Source organism: Convolutriloba macropyga, chromosome 3 (genome assembly GCF_964194025.1).
Source record: "Convolutriloba macropyga chromosome 3, txConMacr16.3, whole genome shotgun sequence".
NCBI classification, from domain to species: Eukaryota; Metazoa; Xenacoelomorpha; order Acoela; family Convolutidae; genus Convolutriloba; species Convolutriloba macropyga.
The window spans coordinates 64,719,808-64,736,074 of record NC_134470.1 but is presented as its reverse complement, the minus strand read 5'-3'; the positions used below and the strand labels follow the sequence as shown (position 1 = coordinate 64,736,074).

Here is a 16,267-nt window from a genome sequence, read left to right as displayed (position 1 = left end):
ATGTTATATTCTTGCCGCTAATAACTTGTAAATTAAATGGCTTCAAAACTGTGGTTTCGTAAAGTTGTTTGTGAAACTTATTAGTTCACCTTGTATTTAATTTTATTTTATAGTCTTATGATTTAGTCTCATTAAAAAAACCGCAATTCATTTTCCGAGTAGTTTCAAGATAAACTGTCTACTTTTTTAGTCGAACGCTTTTGTTGGCCATGGATTTTGTAAAAATTTGTTTTTAATAAAAAAAAGATAGATTTTTGAGATCTGCCAATTTTATTTTTGTTAAATTGTAGCTAAGCATCTCTTTATACAATTCACATCATTTATCTATTGAAATACAATTTGCTCTTCAAAACCGTTTTTGTTTTCCTCGAATGGTCTTTCTTCTTAGAACAACCAGTTTTCATAAAACCAATTTTCGTGACTTCTGCATATTTGTCATTTTTTGTAGGATTTGTTTTCTTTTCACAGTATCACAATAATGGGCGTCATTTGATTTACAAATTTTGTCAAATGTAGAAATTGACAACGACAATTTTTATTGTTTTTAGTGATCAGCTTAATATTTAATTGATTGAGGGGACATCCTTTTCGTGCATAATTTTCGTGCAAATTTTTCGTTTTTGCGTGTATTTGTCGTTCTTTTTGTAGTCTTATGACATATCCTGGATAATGAATGTTTCAGTCGCTCTGTTTTGAGGTATAAAAAGACTCAATGATTTCATTTGATGCGTTATATTTCTAATCAGTTCGAATTTATTTTTTTTTTAAAAATGCTATGTTTGATTAAACTATGCCCCTTTTGCTCATTTCTAGTCGACTTGTTGCCAAGTCGCATTAATAAAAAGTCCTATATTTTGATCCAAAAAAGTACCGGTTATTCTTCTTAGTTTAAATTTTATATGATGCCATTTTGATTTGGTTATTAGTGGTTTTCAAAAATTGGGCAAGGAGGTTTGGTCGTAATTAATATTTGTAACTATTTGATTTTTATTGCCGTCTTTTCTGATAGTCATATTATGGTAGCCACAGGTCTCAAAGGCCCTCTAGAGTAGATTTTTTAAAATTCTTTTAGTAATTTGTTGAACGATATGTTGATATGCTAATTTTTTTATCTCTTCCTCATTTGGTACACAATTAAGTGAAAAATGTAGATGAGCGGGGTCGGAAATTAATGTGCTAACGCACATTACCGAGCCGCCTTGTCAACTCTAGTACCATAGATCGATATGTTGATGTGATTAAACTTAAACTTTCATAGCTACCATTAACTTTTTTATATCAAGCTTTTAGAATTTGATGCAGACCAATATTTTGATCAATGCTGGAAAAATTTTGGACCATTAATCTTTTACAATTCTCCCAGCCTCATAAATCATTATAAGAAAACCCGAAGCAGCAAAATCACGAGAAGCAACAGAGAAGCGGCAGCAGCGCTGCAACATTCTTGGTGTCGGAAAACTCTAATGGAAGTAGGAAGTGATCAAACTAGAATATTTATGAGAAAACCTAGGCATTTGGCGATAGAGAATATTGCACCAAAATAATATATTTCAGTTGAAGAAAATTATAACTTGATAGAAAATTTTAACAGCAACGATTACTAGGCTTTATCTAACAAAAATTTTTGTAGTATTGTTATTTCTTTAACCAAAAGAAAGATGTCAACATGCTAATTTAAGAAAAGTAACTAACCGTCTACATCTTTTTCAAAAGTTACCAGAAGACGGAGGGAGCGAAATTATATGACATAAATTTCTACATTAACTCTCTACAATTGACCTCTCTACAAAAGCCTTCGTGGAAACAAAATTTTCTACAAAAAGCCCGTGCCCGTACAGTAGCGAGTCACTGTACTTAACTACAATAGCATAGAAAAAACGTCTAACGTCGGAAAAATTTCTCTCACATGAGAGGCGGGGCCAGTTTAATTCAGAGTGGCTGTAGAACTCTTTATGGGTGCAAGAACAATAACTATGGAGGATTCGAACCCTCAACCAACTGCGTCCTAGACTCAAGCACTTCCCGCTCGTCTGTCAGGCCTTATCCTCTCCGATCTTGAAATCGTTTTCATATTAGCAACGCATACTCAATTTTTCAATCCGAGCAATTTTGGTCAAGCACTAAAGACAAGCGGGAAAGGTCGCTCAACAAGTAAATCGACAGAATTTTCTAGAAGAAAACAGTCTAGCAAAAATTTGCATAAAATAAAAGACACACGCTTACATAATTGCATCAAACTTCGTTCGAGAGCAATAAAAAAGGCAAACAAACCTTATGATCAAAAACAGTATAACTCAAAAATAGCTTTTTTTGTGGAAGCACGTAATAATTGCACGGTTAGACATTTTAATACAGCATCAGATGACATATCCCATATTTTAAAGAAAAAGAACAATTTACCATTAATATTACCTCAATTGAGCCCCACTAAAAGTTATTGTCAGGTTAAATCTACTGGCATTTTTTTTGAAAAAAGGTCAATTTTTCATAGTCACGGTGCTGGTTTTGTGGTGTTGTGCCTATTTCGAAAATTTTTAAGCAGTCTTAGCTAAAAAAAACACGTAACATGTTTCTTTCTTTTCATTTTCATCGCTTTCAAGTAATAATTATAAGATAGAATGACAAAAAAACAATGGAAAAGAATGGAATCTTTTAGAAGCATATTCAATTATTTCCGCCTTGTTGACCATTGAAGCGCCAAATCTGCTCAATGGAAAGATATCCAGCAGATTATCAATCATGGCAACCGATGAGTCCTCTCTTCTAATTTCTTTAAATCCAATTTTCTCTTAATTTATTATTCCTCCCTTTTGAAATTTTTGAGGCAGTTTTTTCCAAGCTAAACTCCAGAGGTAGAAAAATTGGTCCGGAAAATGCAAGTAGCAACTGATTTCTGCTTTTGGCCATTGAGGTGCTTGCACCATGATCCCAAAAAATCATCAAGTTGCAGATCAATTGAACAAAATGCTACAATATGAACTGAGGAAATACACAAATCCAACAGAAGCTAGAAAAAACAAAAAATTATCAAAAATAACAAACAATACCAACGCAAATAACCATGAAAAGAATATTATTTCAAAAAAATTGATTGCTTTCTCTGACAGCAGAGAACCCACTTGAGGATTGATACAACACATTAACTTATTCACCTATTATTCACAACATTTACAATAATATGTAAATGTTAAAATTTTAAAGTGTAACCACTCGAAGATCTACATTTTTTCCTCAAGGGGTGCAGGTGAATGTTTTCTATTCATTTGGTCGTTACCTAATGTCTCTTATGTTATTGAATGTATTTATTTTAGGGAAATTTCTGTGATTTTTTGTACTTGTCAATTTTTTATATTACTTTAGTCAACATTTTGGTTTTTCACAGTAGGTACCGGTCAACCTTTCCTCCTTATAGACTTCAAACTTTGATTTACAAATGTTGTCAACTGTAGAAATTGACAACGAAAATTTTTGTTTTTAGTTATCAGCTTAATATTTAATTGATTGAGGGGACATCCTTTTCGTGCATAATTTTTCGTGCAAATTTTTCGTTTTTGCGTGTATTTGTCGTTCTTTTTGTAGTCTTATGACATATCCTGGATAATGAGTGGCTTCAGTCGCTCTGTTTTGAGGTATAAAAAGACTCTCTCAATGATTTCATTTGATGCGTAATATTTCTAATCAGTTCGAATTTAATTCTTTTTTAAAAAAAATGCTATGTTTGATTAAACTTTGCCCCTTATGCTCATATCTAGTCGACTTGTTGCCAAGTCGCATTGATGAAAAGTCCCATATTTTGTTCCAAAAAAGTACCGGTTAATCTTCTTAGTTTAAATTTTATATGATGCCATTTTTATTTGGTTATTAGTGGTTTTCAAAAATTGGGCAAGGAGGTTTGGTCGTAATTAATATTTGTAACTATTTGATTTTTATTGCCGTCTTTTCTGATAGTCATATTATGGTAGCCACAGGTCTCATAGGCACTCTAGAGTAGTTTTTTTTATTCTTTTAGTAATTTGTTGAACGTTATGTTGATATGCTAATTTTTATCTCTTCCTGGTACACAATTAAGTGAAAAATGTAGATGAGCGGGGTCGGAAATTAATGTGCTAACGCACATTACCGAGCCGCCTTGTCAACTCTAGTACCATAGATCGATATGTTGATGTGATTAAACTTAAACTTTCATAGCTACCATTAACTTTTTTATATCAAGCTTTTAGAATTTGATGCAGACCAATATTTTGATCAATGCTGGAAAAATTTTGGACCATTAATCTTTTACAATTCTCCCAGCCTCATAAATCATTATAAGAAAACCCGAAGCAGCAAAATCACGAGAAGCAACAGAGAAGCGGCAGCAGCGCTGCAACATTCTTGGTGTCGGAAAACTCTAATGGAAGTAGGAAGTGATCAAACTAGAATATTTATGAGAAAACCTAGGCATTTGGCGATAGAGAATATTGCACCAACATAATATATTTCAGTTGAAGAAAATTATAACTTGATAGAAAATTTTAGCAGCAACGATTACTAGGCTTTATCTAACAAAAATTTTTGTAATATTGTTATTTCTTTAACCAAAAGAAAGATGTCAACATGCTAATTTAAGAAAAGTAACTAACCGTCTACATCTTTTTCAAAAGTTACCAGAAGACGGAGGGAGCGAAATTATATGACATAAATTTCTACATTAACTCTCTACAATTGACCTCTCTACAAAAGCCTTCGTGGAAACAAAATTTTCTACAAAAAGCCCGTGCCCGTACAGTAGCGAGTCACTGTACTTAACTACAATAGCATAGAAAAAACGTCTAACGTCGGAAAAATTTCTCTCACATGAGAGGCGGGGCCAGTTTAATTCAGAGCGGCTGTAGAACTCTTTATGGGTGCAAGAACAATGACTATGGAGGATTCGAACCCTCAACCACCTGCGTCTTAGACTCAAGCACTTCCCGCTCGTCTGTCAGGTCTTATCCTCTCCGATCTTGAAATCGTTTTCATATTAGCAACGCATACTTAATTTTTCAATCCCAGCAATTTTGGTCAAGCACTAAAGACAAGCGGGAAAAGTCACTCAACAAGTAAATCGACAGAATTTTCTAAAAGAAAACAGTCTAGCAAAAATTTGCATAAAATAAAAGACACACGCTTACATAATTGCATCAAACTTCGTTCGAGAGCAATAAAAAAGGCAAACAAACCTTATGATCAAAAACAGTATAACTCAAAAATAGCTTTTTTTGTGGAAGCACGTAATAATTGCACGGTTAGACATTTTAATACAGCATCAGATGACATATCCCATATTTTAAAGAAAAAGAACAATTTACCATTAATATTACCTCAATTGAGCCCCACTAAAAGTTATTGTCAGGTTAAACCTACTGGCAATTTTCGAAAGAAGGTCAATTTTTCATAGTCACGGAGCTGGTTTTGTGGTGTTGTGCCTATTTCGAAAATTTTTAAGTAGTCTCAGCTAAAAAAAACACGTAACACGTTTTTTCTTTTCATTTTCATCGCTTTCAAGTAATAATTAGACGATAGAATGACAAAAAGGCAAACAAACCTTATGATCAAAAACAGTATAACTCAAAAATAGCTTTTTTTGTGGAAGCACGTAATAATTGCACGGTTAGACATTTTAATACAGCATCAGATGACATATCCCATATTTTAAAGAAAAAGAACAATTTACCATTAATATTACCTCAATTGAGCCCCACTAAAAGTTATTGTCAGGTTAAACCTACTGGCAATTTTCGAAAGAAGGTCAATTTTTCATAGTCACGGAGCTGGTTTTGTGGTGTTGTGCCTATTTCGAAAATTTTTAAGTAGTCTCAGCTAAAAAAAAAACACGTAACACGTTTTTTCTTTTCATTTTCATCGCTTTCAAGTAATATTTAGACGATAGAATGACAAAAAACAATGGAAAAGAATGGAATTTTTTAGAAGCATATTCAAATATTTTGCGCTTGTTGAACATTGAAGCGCCAAATCTGCTCAATGGAAATATATCCAGCAGATTATCAATCATGGCATCCGGTGAGTCCTCTCTTCCAATTTCTTTAAAAACACGTAACACGTTTTTTCTTTTCATTTTCATCGCTTTCAAGTAATAATTAGACGATAGAATGACAAAAAGGCAAACAAACCTTATGATCAAAAACAGTATAACTCAAAAATAGCTTTTTTTGTGGAAGCACGTAATAATTGCACGGTTAGACATTTTAATACAGCATCAGATGACATATCCCATATTTTAAAGAAAAAGAACAATTTACCATTAATATTACCTCAATTGAGCCCCACTAAAAGTTATTGTCAGGTTAAACCTACTGGCAATTTTCGAAAGAAGGTCAATTTTTCATAGTCACGGAGCTGGTTTTGTGGTGTTGTGCCTATTTCGAAAATTTTTAAGTAGTCTCAGCTAAAAAAAAACACGTAACACGTTTTTTCTTTTCATTTTCATCGCTTTCAAGTAATAATTAGACGATAGAATGACAAAAAACAATGGAAAAGAATGGAATTTTTTAGAAGCATATTCAAATATTTCGCGCTTGTTGAACATTGAAGCGCCAAATCTGCTCAATGGAAATATATCCAGCAGATTATCAATCATGGCATCCGGTGAGTCCTCTCTTCCAATTTCTTTAAATTCAAATTTCTCTTAATTTATTATTCCTCCGTTTTGAAATTTTTGAGGCAGTTTTTTCCAAGCTAAACTCCAGAGGTAAAAAATGGTCCGTGAAATGCAAGTAGCAATTGATTTCTGCTTCTTGCCATTGAGTTGCTTGCACCATGATCCCAAAAAACCATCAAGTTGCAGATCAATTGAACAAAACGCTACAAAACGAACTGAGGAAACACACAAATCCAATAGAAGCTAGAAAAAGCAAAATTATCAAAAAATAATAAAAAATATCAACGCAAATAAATATCAAATGAATATTATTTTAAAAAAGTGCTTGCTTTCTCTGCGGCAATTGAGGGTTGATACAACACATTAACTTATTCACCTATTATTCACAACTTTTACAATATGTAAAAGTCATATCTGCGTTTGAACAAACAAATTTTAGGAAATAGTCTGCAAAACCGATTCTACGGTACTCGTCTCAGAAATGCTTCAATGAGTCGCGGTTAACTGGTCAGCGGTTTAACTTCACGCATTTTTGACATTCCAAGTGACAAGACAGTAAACGATAAACATTTGTTAGTTTTGCAGCTTTTATAGTTCTTCCAATGAAATTATCGGACGCGGGTGCTGTAATACTATTCAATCAATTAAGGACAATGTAGATTTCGTTTCTAGTGACTGGCTGAAAAGGAACCCGATTTCAGGAAAATGGCAATAGCTATTTGCTTTTCCATTATTTTGTCTGCGTGTAGTAATTGATTGGTTAATACTATGCTGGTTCATCTCACACTATTATTGCTGACTGTATGGGAGGTCAACATAAGATATCTCGAAAGACTCGTGATGATATTTTCTGTCGAGTTCTACAACAACAGAGTTCACTTTTCTCGTTTCTTCTAAAATGGTGTCTGTGATTTCCTTCAACTGATTCTTTGCTTTTACTACCATGTTCTCCGAGAAGCAGACTCTTTTGCTGTGAACTAAAAGTCCATAGAAAACGCTTCCCAAAACTTTCCCTAAAAATGGTAGTAGTTACAAACTCTCGTCAAAGTAACACTGGTAGGGCAGTCTCAAACCTTGACATGAAATGACTTTAAAGAAAAGTTCTGTCGAAATATTTTGTCTGAAGGGTCGTGGGGTTAGATTGAAGGGTCGTGGGGTTAGGGTAATAGACAATGACATCACGCCACGTAACAGCCGCTGAAGTGCAGAATCAACAAGAGAGTTAAGGAGAGAGAGAGAGAGAAAGTGTGCGAGAGATAAAACGTGAACGAGAAAGAGAAGGAAAGAAACCCTAACCAACAGAATAGGTTTTCAGAGAAACTGTTGTGGTTTAAATGGCTTCGACACTTCTCGCACTTTTCTACTGAATTTTGGGTTTTTGCATGTATGTTGTTGTTTTCATAATCATAAGACTTATTGTGATGTTGTTTTGATGATTTATGATTGACAAACATCCTTGCCTTGTCATTGAGGCATAACTTAGCTTGTTTTTAACTTCCATTGAAAGCTATTGAATTTAACGTCGTTGATATAACAGGTTTTCTAAAAAAAATTCGTGGTTTTTTTATATTTGTTCAAACTTGTTGATTTTTTGTCATATTGTTAATAAAAAGAAGAACCCATTGCTACTAAAAAATTATATGAGATTAGAAAAATCTTTACCATTTGTTTGGCTTCGACACTTTTCTCGCTCAATTTTTTTGAATTTGCTATATTTTTGCCATTTAATTCTTCATGTAGTCGTAAAATGATGACTGCTCTCATAGGCTTCTGAGGATTGAATGAATAAGGTTGCTCAATGTACTCAATTTTTAGCGAATAGTATCAAAGTTTGCCATATTGTTCGTTCTCAAATATTTTTCATACTTTTCAGTTTTTGTTCTTTTCGTCAGCTTTTTATTAAATCTCATCATTGAGAGGTCCCATCCAATTTCTTGTAATTCAAAAAGCACTTTTTCATTGATGTCATTTCGTAACTCATGCTTTGTTTGTTGGACAATATGAGTTTTCACAAAATTTTGTGAGTGGTCAATATTTGGGTTTCTTTTTCTCTTCTTTTATCACAATCGATGAAAAAATTTTGTTTTTGCTTATTCTGGTGCTTCTTTTTCTCGTAGCCTTTTTATTGGCAGATCTTGTGAGCGCTTTAATGAGGCATGGTATTTTGCAATTCAATTAGTTCGGTTTTGTAACGATTTCTTAAAACTCAAATTATCTCATAGTTAGGTTGACAATTAAGTCAAAAATGTAGATGATCTCGGGTCGGAACATCATGTGCGAAGGCACATTAACGAGCATCCTTGTTATCAACTCTAGTACCAGAGATTGATATGTTGATGTGGTTGAAGTTAAACTTTCATAGCTACCATTAACTTTTTTTATGTCATGCTTTTAGAATTTGATGCAGACCAATATTTTGATCAACGCTCGAAAAATTTTAGACCATTAATCTTTTACAATTCTCCGGCCCTCATAAATTATTATAAAGAAAACCGGAAGCAGCAAAAAAACAAGAAGCAACAGAAGCGGCAGCAACGCTGCAGCATTCTTGGTGTCGGAAAACTTTAATGGAAGAAGGAAGTGATCAAACCAGAATATTTATGAGAAAACCTGAGCATTTGGCGATAAAGAATATTGCACCAAAATTATATATTTCGGTTGAAGAAAATTTTAACTTAATAGAAAATGTTAACAGCAACGATTACTAGGCTTTATCTAACAAAAATTTTTATAGCATTGTTGATATTTCTTTAACCAAATGACAGCTGTCAACGTGCTAATTTAAGAAAAGGTTTTGTGCCTATTTCAAAAATTTTTAAGTAGTCTTAGCTAAAAAACACGTTTCTTTCTTTTCATTTTCATCGCTTTCAAGTAATAATTAGACGATAGATTGACAAAAAAATAATTGAAAAGAATGGAATCTTTTAGAAGCATAAGCGCCAAATCTGCTCAATGGAAAGATATCCAGCAGATTATCAATCATGGCAACCGATGAGTCCTTTCTTCCATTTTCTTCTATATCCAATTTTCTCTTTATTATTCCTCCGTTTTGAAATTTTTGAGACAGTTTTTTCCAAGGTAAACTCCTGAGGTAAAAAATGGTCCGGGAAATGCAAGTAGCAATTGATTTCTGCTTCTGGCCATTGAGTTGCTTGGACCATGATCCCAAAAAATCATCAAGCTGCAGATCAATTGAACAAAACGCTATAATACGAACTGAGGAAATACACAAATCCAATAGAAGCTAGAAAAAACAAAAAATTATCAAAAATAATAAACAATACCAACGCAAATAACTATCAAGTTAATATCATTTAAAAAAATTATTTCTTTCTCTGACAGCAGAGAACCAACTTGAGGATTGAGACAACACATTAACTTATTCACCTATTCACAACTTTTTACAATATGTAAATGTCATATCTGCGTTTGAACAAATAAATTTCAGGAAATAGTCTGCAAAACCGATTCTACGGTACTCGTCTCAGAAATGCTTCAATGAGTCGCGGTTAACTGGTCAGCGGTTTAACTTCACGCATTTTTGACATTCCAAGTGACAAGACAGTAAACGATAAACATTTGTTAGTTTTGCAGCTTTTATAGTTCTTCCAATGAAATTATCGGACGCGGGTGCTGTAATACTATTCAATCAATTAAGGACAATGTAGATTTCGTTTCTAGTGACTGGCTGAAAAGGAACCCGATTTCAGGAAAATGGCAATAGCTATTTGCTTTTCCATTATTTTGTCTGCGTGTAGTAATTGATTGGTTAATACTATGCTGGTTCATCTCACACTATTATTGCTGACTGTATGGGAGGTCAACATAAGATATCTCGAAAGACTCGTGATGATATTTTCTGTCGAGTTCTACAACAACAGAGTTCACTTTTCTCGTTTCTTCTAAAATGGTGTCTGTGATTTCCTTCAACTGATTCTTTGCTTTTACTACCATGTTCTCCGAGAAGCAGACTCTTTTGCTGTGAACTAAAAGTCCATAGAAAACGCTTCCCAAAACTTTCCCTAAAAATGGTAGTAGTTACAAACTCTCGTCAAAGTAACACTGGTAGGGCAGTCTCAAACCTTGACATGAAATGACTTTAAAGAAAAGTTCTGTCGAAATATTTTGTCTGAAGGGTCGTGGGGTTAGATTGAAGGGTCGTGGGGTTAGGGTAATAGACAATGACATCACGCCACGTAACAGCCGCTGAAGTGCAGAATCAACAAAAGAGTTAAGGAGAGAGAGAGAGAGAGAGAGAAAGTGTGCGAGCGATAAAACGTGAACGAGAAAGAGAAGGAAAGAAACCTTAACCAACACAACAACAACAACAACAACAACAACAACAACAACAACAACAAAAACAACAACAACAACAACAACACACACACACACACACACACACACACACACAAACACACACAGAGAAAGAGCTAGGAAAATTTTCCCTGAGATTTGACTCTGCAACTTTTAGTTCTCCAGCCTTGTTTGTAATTAAATCAAAAACTGAAAGTGCAAAATTAAAAATTTCCGCATTTCGCAGTGCCATCACGCCTCGTAACAGCCGCTGAAGTGCATAACCAACAAAGGAGAGAGAAAGTGTGCGAGAGATAAAACGTGAACGAGAAAGAGCAGGAAATAAACCCTAACAAAACATACACACACACCACACCGAGAGAGAGAGAGAGAGCTAGAAAAACTTTGCATGATGAGATTCGACTCTGCAACTTCTAGTTCTCTAGCCTTGTCTGTATTTAAATCATAAGTGAAAGTGCAAAATTAAAAAATTCCAAAATTCTCAGTAAGAAAACTTTCAAAAACATTTTTTGTCTGGATTTCTGACCTGTAACCCATCTGCAAGACTTAAAAAGCTTCGTTGGCCAGTAATGACCGTTAAACTCAGAAAAGGACAAAATATTCAAAAAAATTAAAAACAATTGCAAAATTTAACAAAAATTTGCTAAAATTCATGATATTAATATCTTCAGAAACATTTCATTGTCTCAGGAGACTATCCAGTATCCATATTTCAAGCCTTAAACACCTTCAATGGCTCAATGATTAAAAAAAACTCGGAAAGAGACAATAATTTTTCGATATTCAAAAAATAATTTATCAAAAAATTGCAAAAACTCCGGTAATTAAAATATTGACCACTATTCTATTAACTCTAGAAACTATGCAGCAGCTTATTATCAAACCTTGGAGGAGGTCCCTGGGCCAACGGTGCCGGAAAAACGAAGTCCAGAACAAAAATTGAAAAGAGCAAATATTAAAATGCTTGAATTCGTGATAAAATATTGAAAAACATTCGATTACATCTAGAAACTATGGAAAAACCTATTATCAAACCATCCCTAGATAAGGTTCCTTGGCTCTTGAGGATGAATAAACGTAAAAATTTCCATAAAAAATTGCAAGTTTTATCAAAAAATCAATAAAATTTGTGATATTAAAATTTGAAAACTTTTAAAACTTGGAAAAATTTCAGTAACCTATCATCAAACCCTATAGGAGGTTTCCTGGCTCCTGGGGCTTGAAAAACCCTAAACATTGACAATGAATGTTGCAAGTTTTTATTAAAAAAAACGCTAAAATTCGTGATGTTAAAATCTTTAAAAACATTCTATTACATCTAGAAATTATACAGTGACCTATTATCCAACCCCAGAGGCTCCTTGCCTTTTGGGGCTTCATAAACCTAAAAAATGACAAAAAATTTTCAAAAAAGTTGAAAAAAATTGCAGTTTTAATTTTAAAAAATCGATAAAATGTGAGATATTAAAAAGTTGAGAACTAGTCCATGGCCAAAAAAAATTTGTATATTTATTATTAAACCCTTAAGGTGGTTTTCTGGCTCATGTGTAGGAAAAAATTAGTGACCATAAATGACCAAAAATTGCAAGTTTTGTCAAAAATTGCTAAAATTCGGCGCGATGTAAAATGTTGAAACCGTTCTATTACCACTAGAGACGATGCAGTAACCGATTATCAAATCCCAGCGTAGGTTCCTCGACACCTAGGGCTGATAAAGTTCAAAAAATGACAAATTTTCAAAAAGCTTGAAAAAAAATGTAAAATTAGTATAAATTTGCGTGTTTTTAGCGAGCGGTTGTTCGTCAGTAGCCACCCACGGGGGGGGGGGGGGGGGTGGTGCTGATGTGGGCAGCACTGGGATGGCGGGGCAACAACGCGGTGAGGAAGGGGGTGGGGGCCAATAGTGGAGGGGGGGTCTTCAACGGCTAAGAACCGCTCCTGACACCATAATTATAGGTCTCCAGAACAGTTTGAGTTGAAACAGAGCTGAAAGGCTCTAAGAGCACTTAAAAATCAGAACAATGCGGCAAACGGACCCTTGTATTTTTATGAAAATGACGGTTTTGGTGCTGCACCATGCAAAAACTGATTTTACTTAGTAAGTTAAAAAAAACCATAGCAGTTGTTAACAAGAGAATGCTTCAAAATGAGACCATTAATTATAGGAAAACACTGAATTCGTCGCATTGAGATAGTTTTTAACACCTAAACATTCAAGCTAAGGAAACCAGCAAAACTTGCAGTAAAAAATACTTCATTTTTGCGCTCAAAATTATAATAAAAAAGCAATACTCCTCATGTCATTACTCAAACTCACTATCATAACATAAACCGACAAATGTCGGTAGAATTGCCCTTGAACGACAGGCGAGGCAATTTAATTCAGGGTCTGTAGCCTAAATCAATTTTTCTTTATGGGTGCACAAAACCTTGACCCCAAAGTGATTCGAACCTTTGACCTCCCAATCTATAGTCACTCGCACTAACACCAGGACTATGAGTCATTCATTTTTCCCATACTGCAACCGATTATATATTAGCAACAAGCTTTACTTCGGAGTGAGAGCAATAGGGATCACTCAAAAATGATGAACGAAAGGGTAAAAAAACACTTGAGAAGTCAAAGAATGTTCTAGAAGAAAAGCGCAAAATTGTCAAGCGAAAAATTTGCATTAAAAAGACACACACGTTTACAATAATTGCTATGAACTTCGTTCACGAGCAATTAAAAAGCTTTTGAACTTTTGTCACCCTTGTATATTTGCTCATTCAATCCACTGGAAATATTACACAAAAATCTTACCAACTTAAAATTGAAATAAAGACAAAACACATCTCATAGTTAATAAAAGGGTGGTAACTAGTTGATTCAATAAAAATTGGTGGAATCAGAACCCAGTCTGATATTGACAAAAAGATGTCGAGGTCATTCTGAACTCTTTTATTCTGAAGAAAACGGGTTAATTTTTGCTTCCTGGGACAAATTTATTGAACCAAATTACAATGTGAAACTACCATTTCATGTGAAAACTTGCGCAACGTTAGACCGCACAAATGTAAGAACCCTACTTAGGCTGCTTTCGTGCATAACTTTCATGCTCTCATGAGCCCAACACCACAGGTTTCTAACATTCAATTTTTGCGATTGGATATCAAATTGTTCATGCTAGGTTTTCATAATTCACTAAGTCACTTCTGATTTCACGTCTTTTGCGTTAAACTCAATGAGCTACCCCAAAGATCTAAGTCCGATTACCCTCTTACTTATAACTTGGTTGCTACCCGAAAGATCTAACAAACGACTGAACACAATTACAAAACCAAATCAACATAAAAATTAGCTAGTCTGTTTCCCTCACACGAAACTTCTTAATTTCATAAAATGGTCAAGAAAATATGTTTCTTTAATACAGAATAGCGACATATTTGACAAAACTATTTACAGATTTTTAATTCTAGCCATGATGCTATCTTGCAATTGCAGCAGCAGAGTTCTACAAGCGTGATCAACAAAGTATTTGTGCGTTAGCTTCTTGGCCGTCTCGATATGGTTCACTATCATGGACTCAGTATCACGTATCCCGGATGATTCTAAGGTCAGTTTTCTGGCTAGATCAACATCATCTTTCCCTGAGAATTGACGCATAATTAAAGTATTTAACTCATTGTGCTCAAATGCTGCAAATAGCACTGGAGCAGTAGCCAGACCTAAGGACAAATCGGCATTGGTTGGCTTATCAGAATTCGTTGGCGTAGATAAGAAATCAAGAAGATCATCAGCAAGTTGAAAGGCTAGCCCGATATTTCTTCCTATTTGAAATGCCGCTTCATGCCTGTCCGAAAAGTTGGAATCATTCAAAACACTAGCAGCTTTACAGCTATGTGCCAAAAGACTAGCTGTTTTTCTGAACGATTTCTCTAAATAATGAGATAAACGTTCTTGACTATTTTTCTTGACTCCCAGCTGCATTAATTCTCCCGACACTAAGTCTTCGGTAACCTGGCTAAGTAGTTTCGTGACTGCAGTATTGTTCAGAGTTGCTACTTCTATAGATGCACGCGCCATTACAAAATTTCCGGCGAAAACGGCAGTATTTTCTCCATAACGTGCGCTTAAGGAAGGACAATTCCGCCTCACTGATGCATTATCGACAACATCGTCATGAATTAAACTAGCAACGTGGATCATCTCCGATATGTAAGCGAGCTTCAATTGGTCGCGTTGCAAAGAAATATCTGAATTTACTGTGCTGCAATTACAACACATTGAAAGCAGTGAAACAAATCGAGGTCTAAAAAATTTACCTTGGCCTTCAAACGAATGCCTTGATAATGCTCTCAAATGACAGTCATTAAGGTCAGCCAAAGAGTCAAGGTAGCCAGGAAACCCGTTTATCTGTTTTTCAAGGTATCTGGATGCACGTTCAAGGCCATTTTCTTCAAATGAAATGGAAGCACAAAATCGTTTTGCGTTATGTGGGCGGGCAATCAAATTACGTAAACACCTATATATGCTTTTCATGCCAACCTGAAGCAAGTAGTTAGCCTGAATAAAAAAGATAGTGGCTTTTCCCACGTTCACTGAAAAACAACATAGACCAAGTGCCTGACAAGAGGGTGTTCCTGTGGCCGGTCAAATGGCCAACAACAAAATTAGGCTGACAATGTATAGCCAACAAGAAATAATAACACTTGAACAATAATTTAAGTGGTAATTGACATGCGGAGTATTTGCGGATAAAACCCAGCTAAATGTTTTTTTTTCCGAAGAAGCTGTTAGTTCAATCCAACCTGAAATCTATTTAACTTCATGCCACCACCAATTTAAATTGGTGGTGGCATGAAACTTATCATGCTGAAATGTTATGATCAAGTTGAACAGGTTTTATGTGATACTGAGGAGGCAGGCAAGACCCAACTTTTTTCTGTAAGCAGGAAGGTCAGTTTTTCTGAACTTTGATCGAATATGATGAATACGCGAGCCACGGGGTGGGGGCACGGGTAGGGGTTCGAGCGACCTGGGTTACGGGTGGAACGGTGTGCAGGTGGGGATGGATTGGGCTGAGTGAGCTAGGGGGTCAAACTCTATGAACCGCCCTTCACATCATAAATTTATGTCTCCAAAACAATTTCGGTGAATTGCACACGTAAGCTTCAGTAAGCCGAAAGTCTAAGCCCTTAAAGCCCTCCGGGGGTTACCTGTTTATCCCGTTTATGTATATAATTGCGAAATTTTGTTTGGGCAGCATTAATTAAGCTAATTGACTTCAAAAAAGGGCTGTTTATCACGTAAAGTTTCATTTTGCGTTTACT

The 16,267-nt window shown here is 34.9% G+C and overlaps 2 protein-coding genes across 2 annotated transcripts in view; both read right to left on the bottom strand.

The window, feature by feature from the left end:
* Positions 1-16,267, bottom strand: part of LOC142336358 (nuclear migration protein nudC-like) — a 472,960-nt gene that overhangs the window by 13,081 nt on the left and 443,612 nt on the right. The window lies entirely within an intron of this gene.
* On the bottom strand, positions 14,338-15,704 carry LOC142337202 (all trans-polyprenyl-diphosphate synthase PDSS1-like). Its single transcript, XM_075386335.1, has one exon. It carries the CDS (start codon positions 15,474-15,476, stop codon positions 14,394-14,396), a length of 1,083 nt encoding a protein of 360 aa, XP_075242450.1. The 5' UTR covers positions 15,477-15,704; the 3' UTR covers positions 14,338-14,393.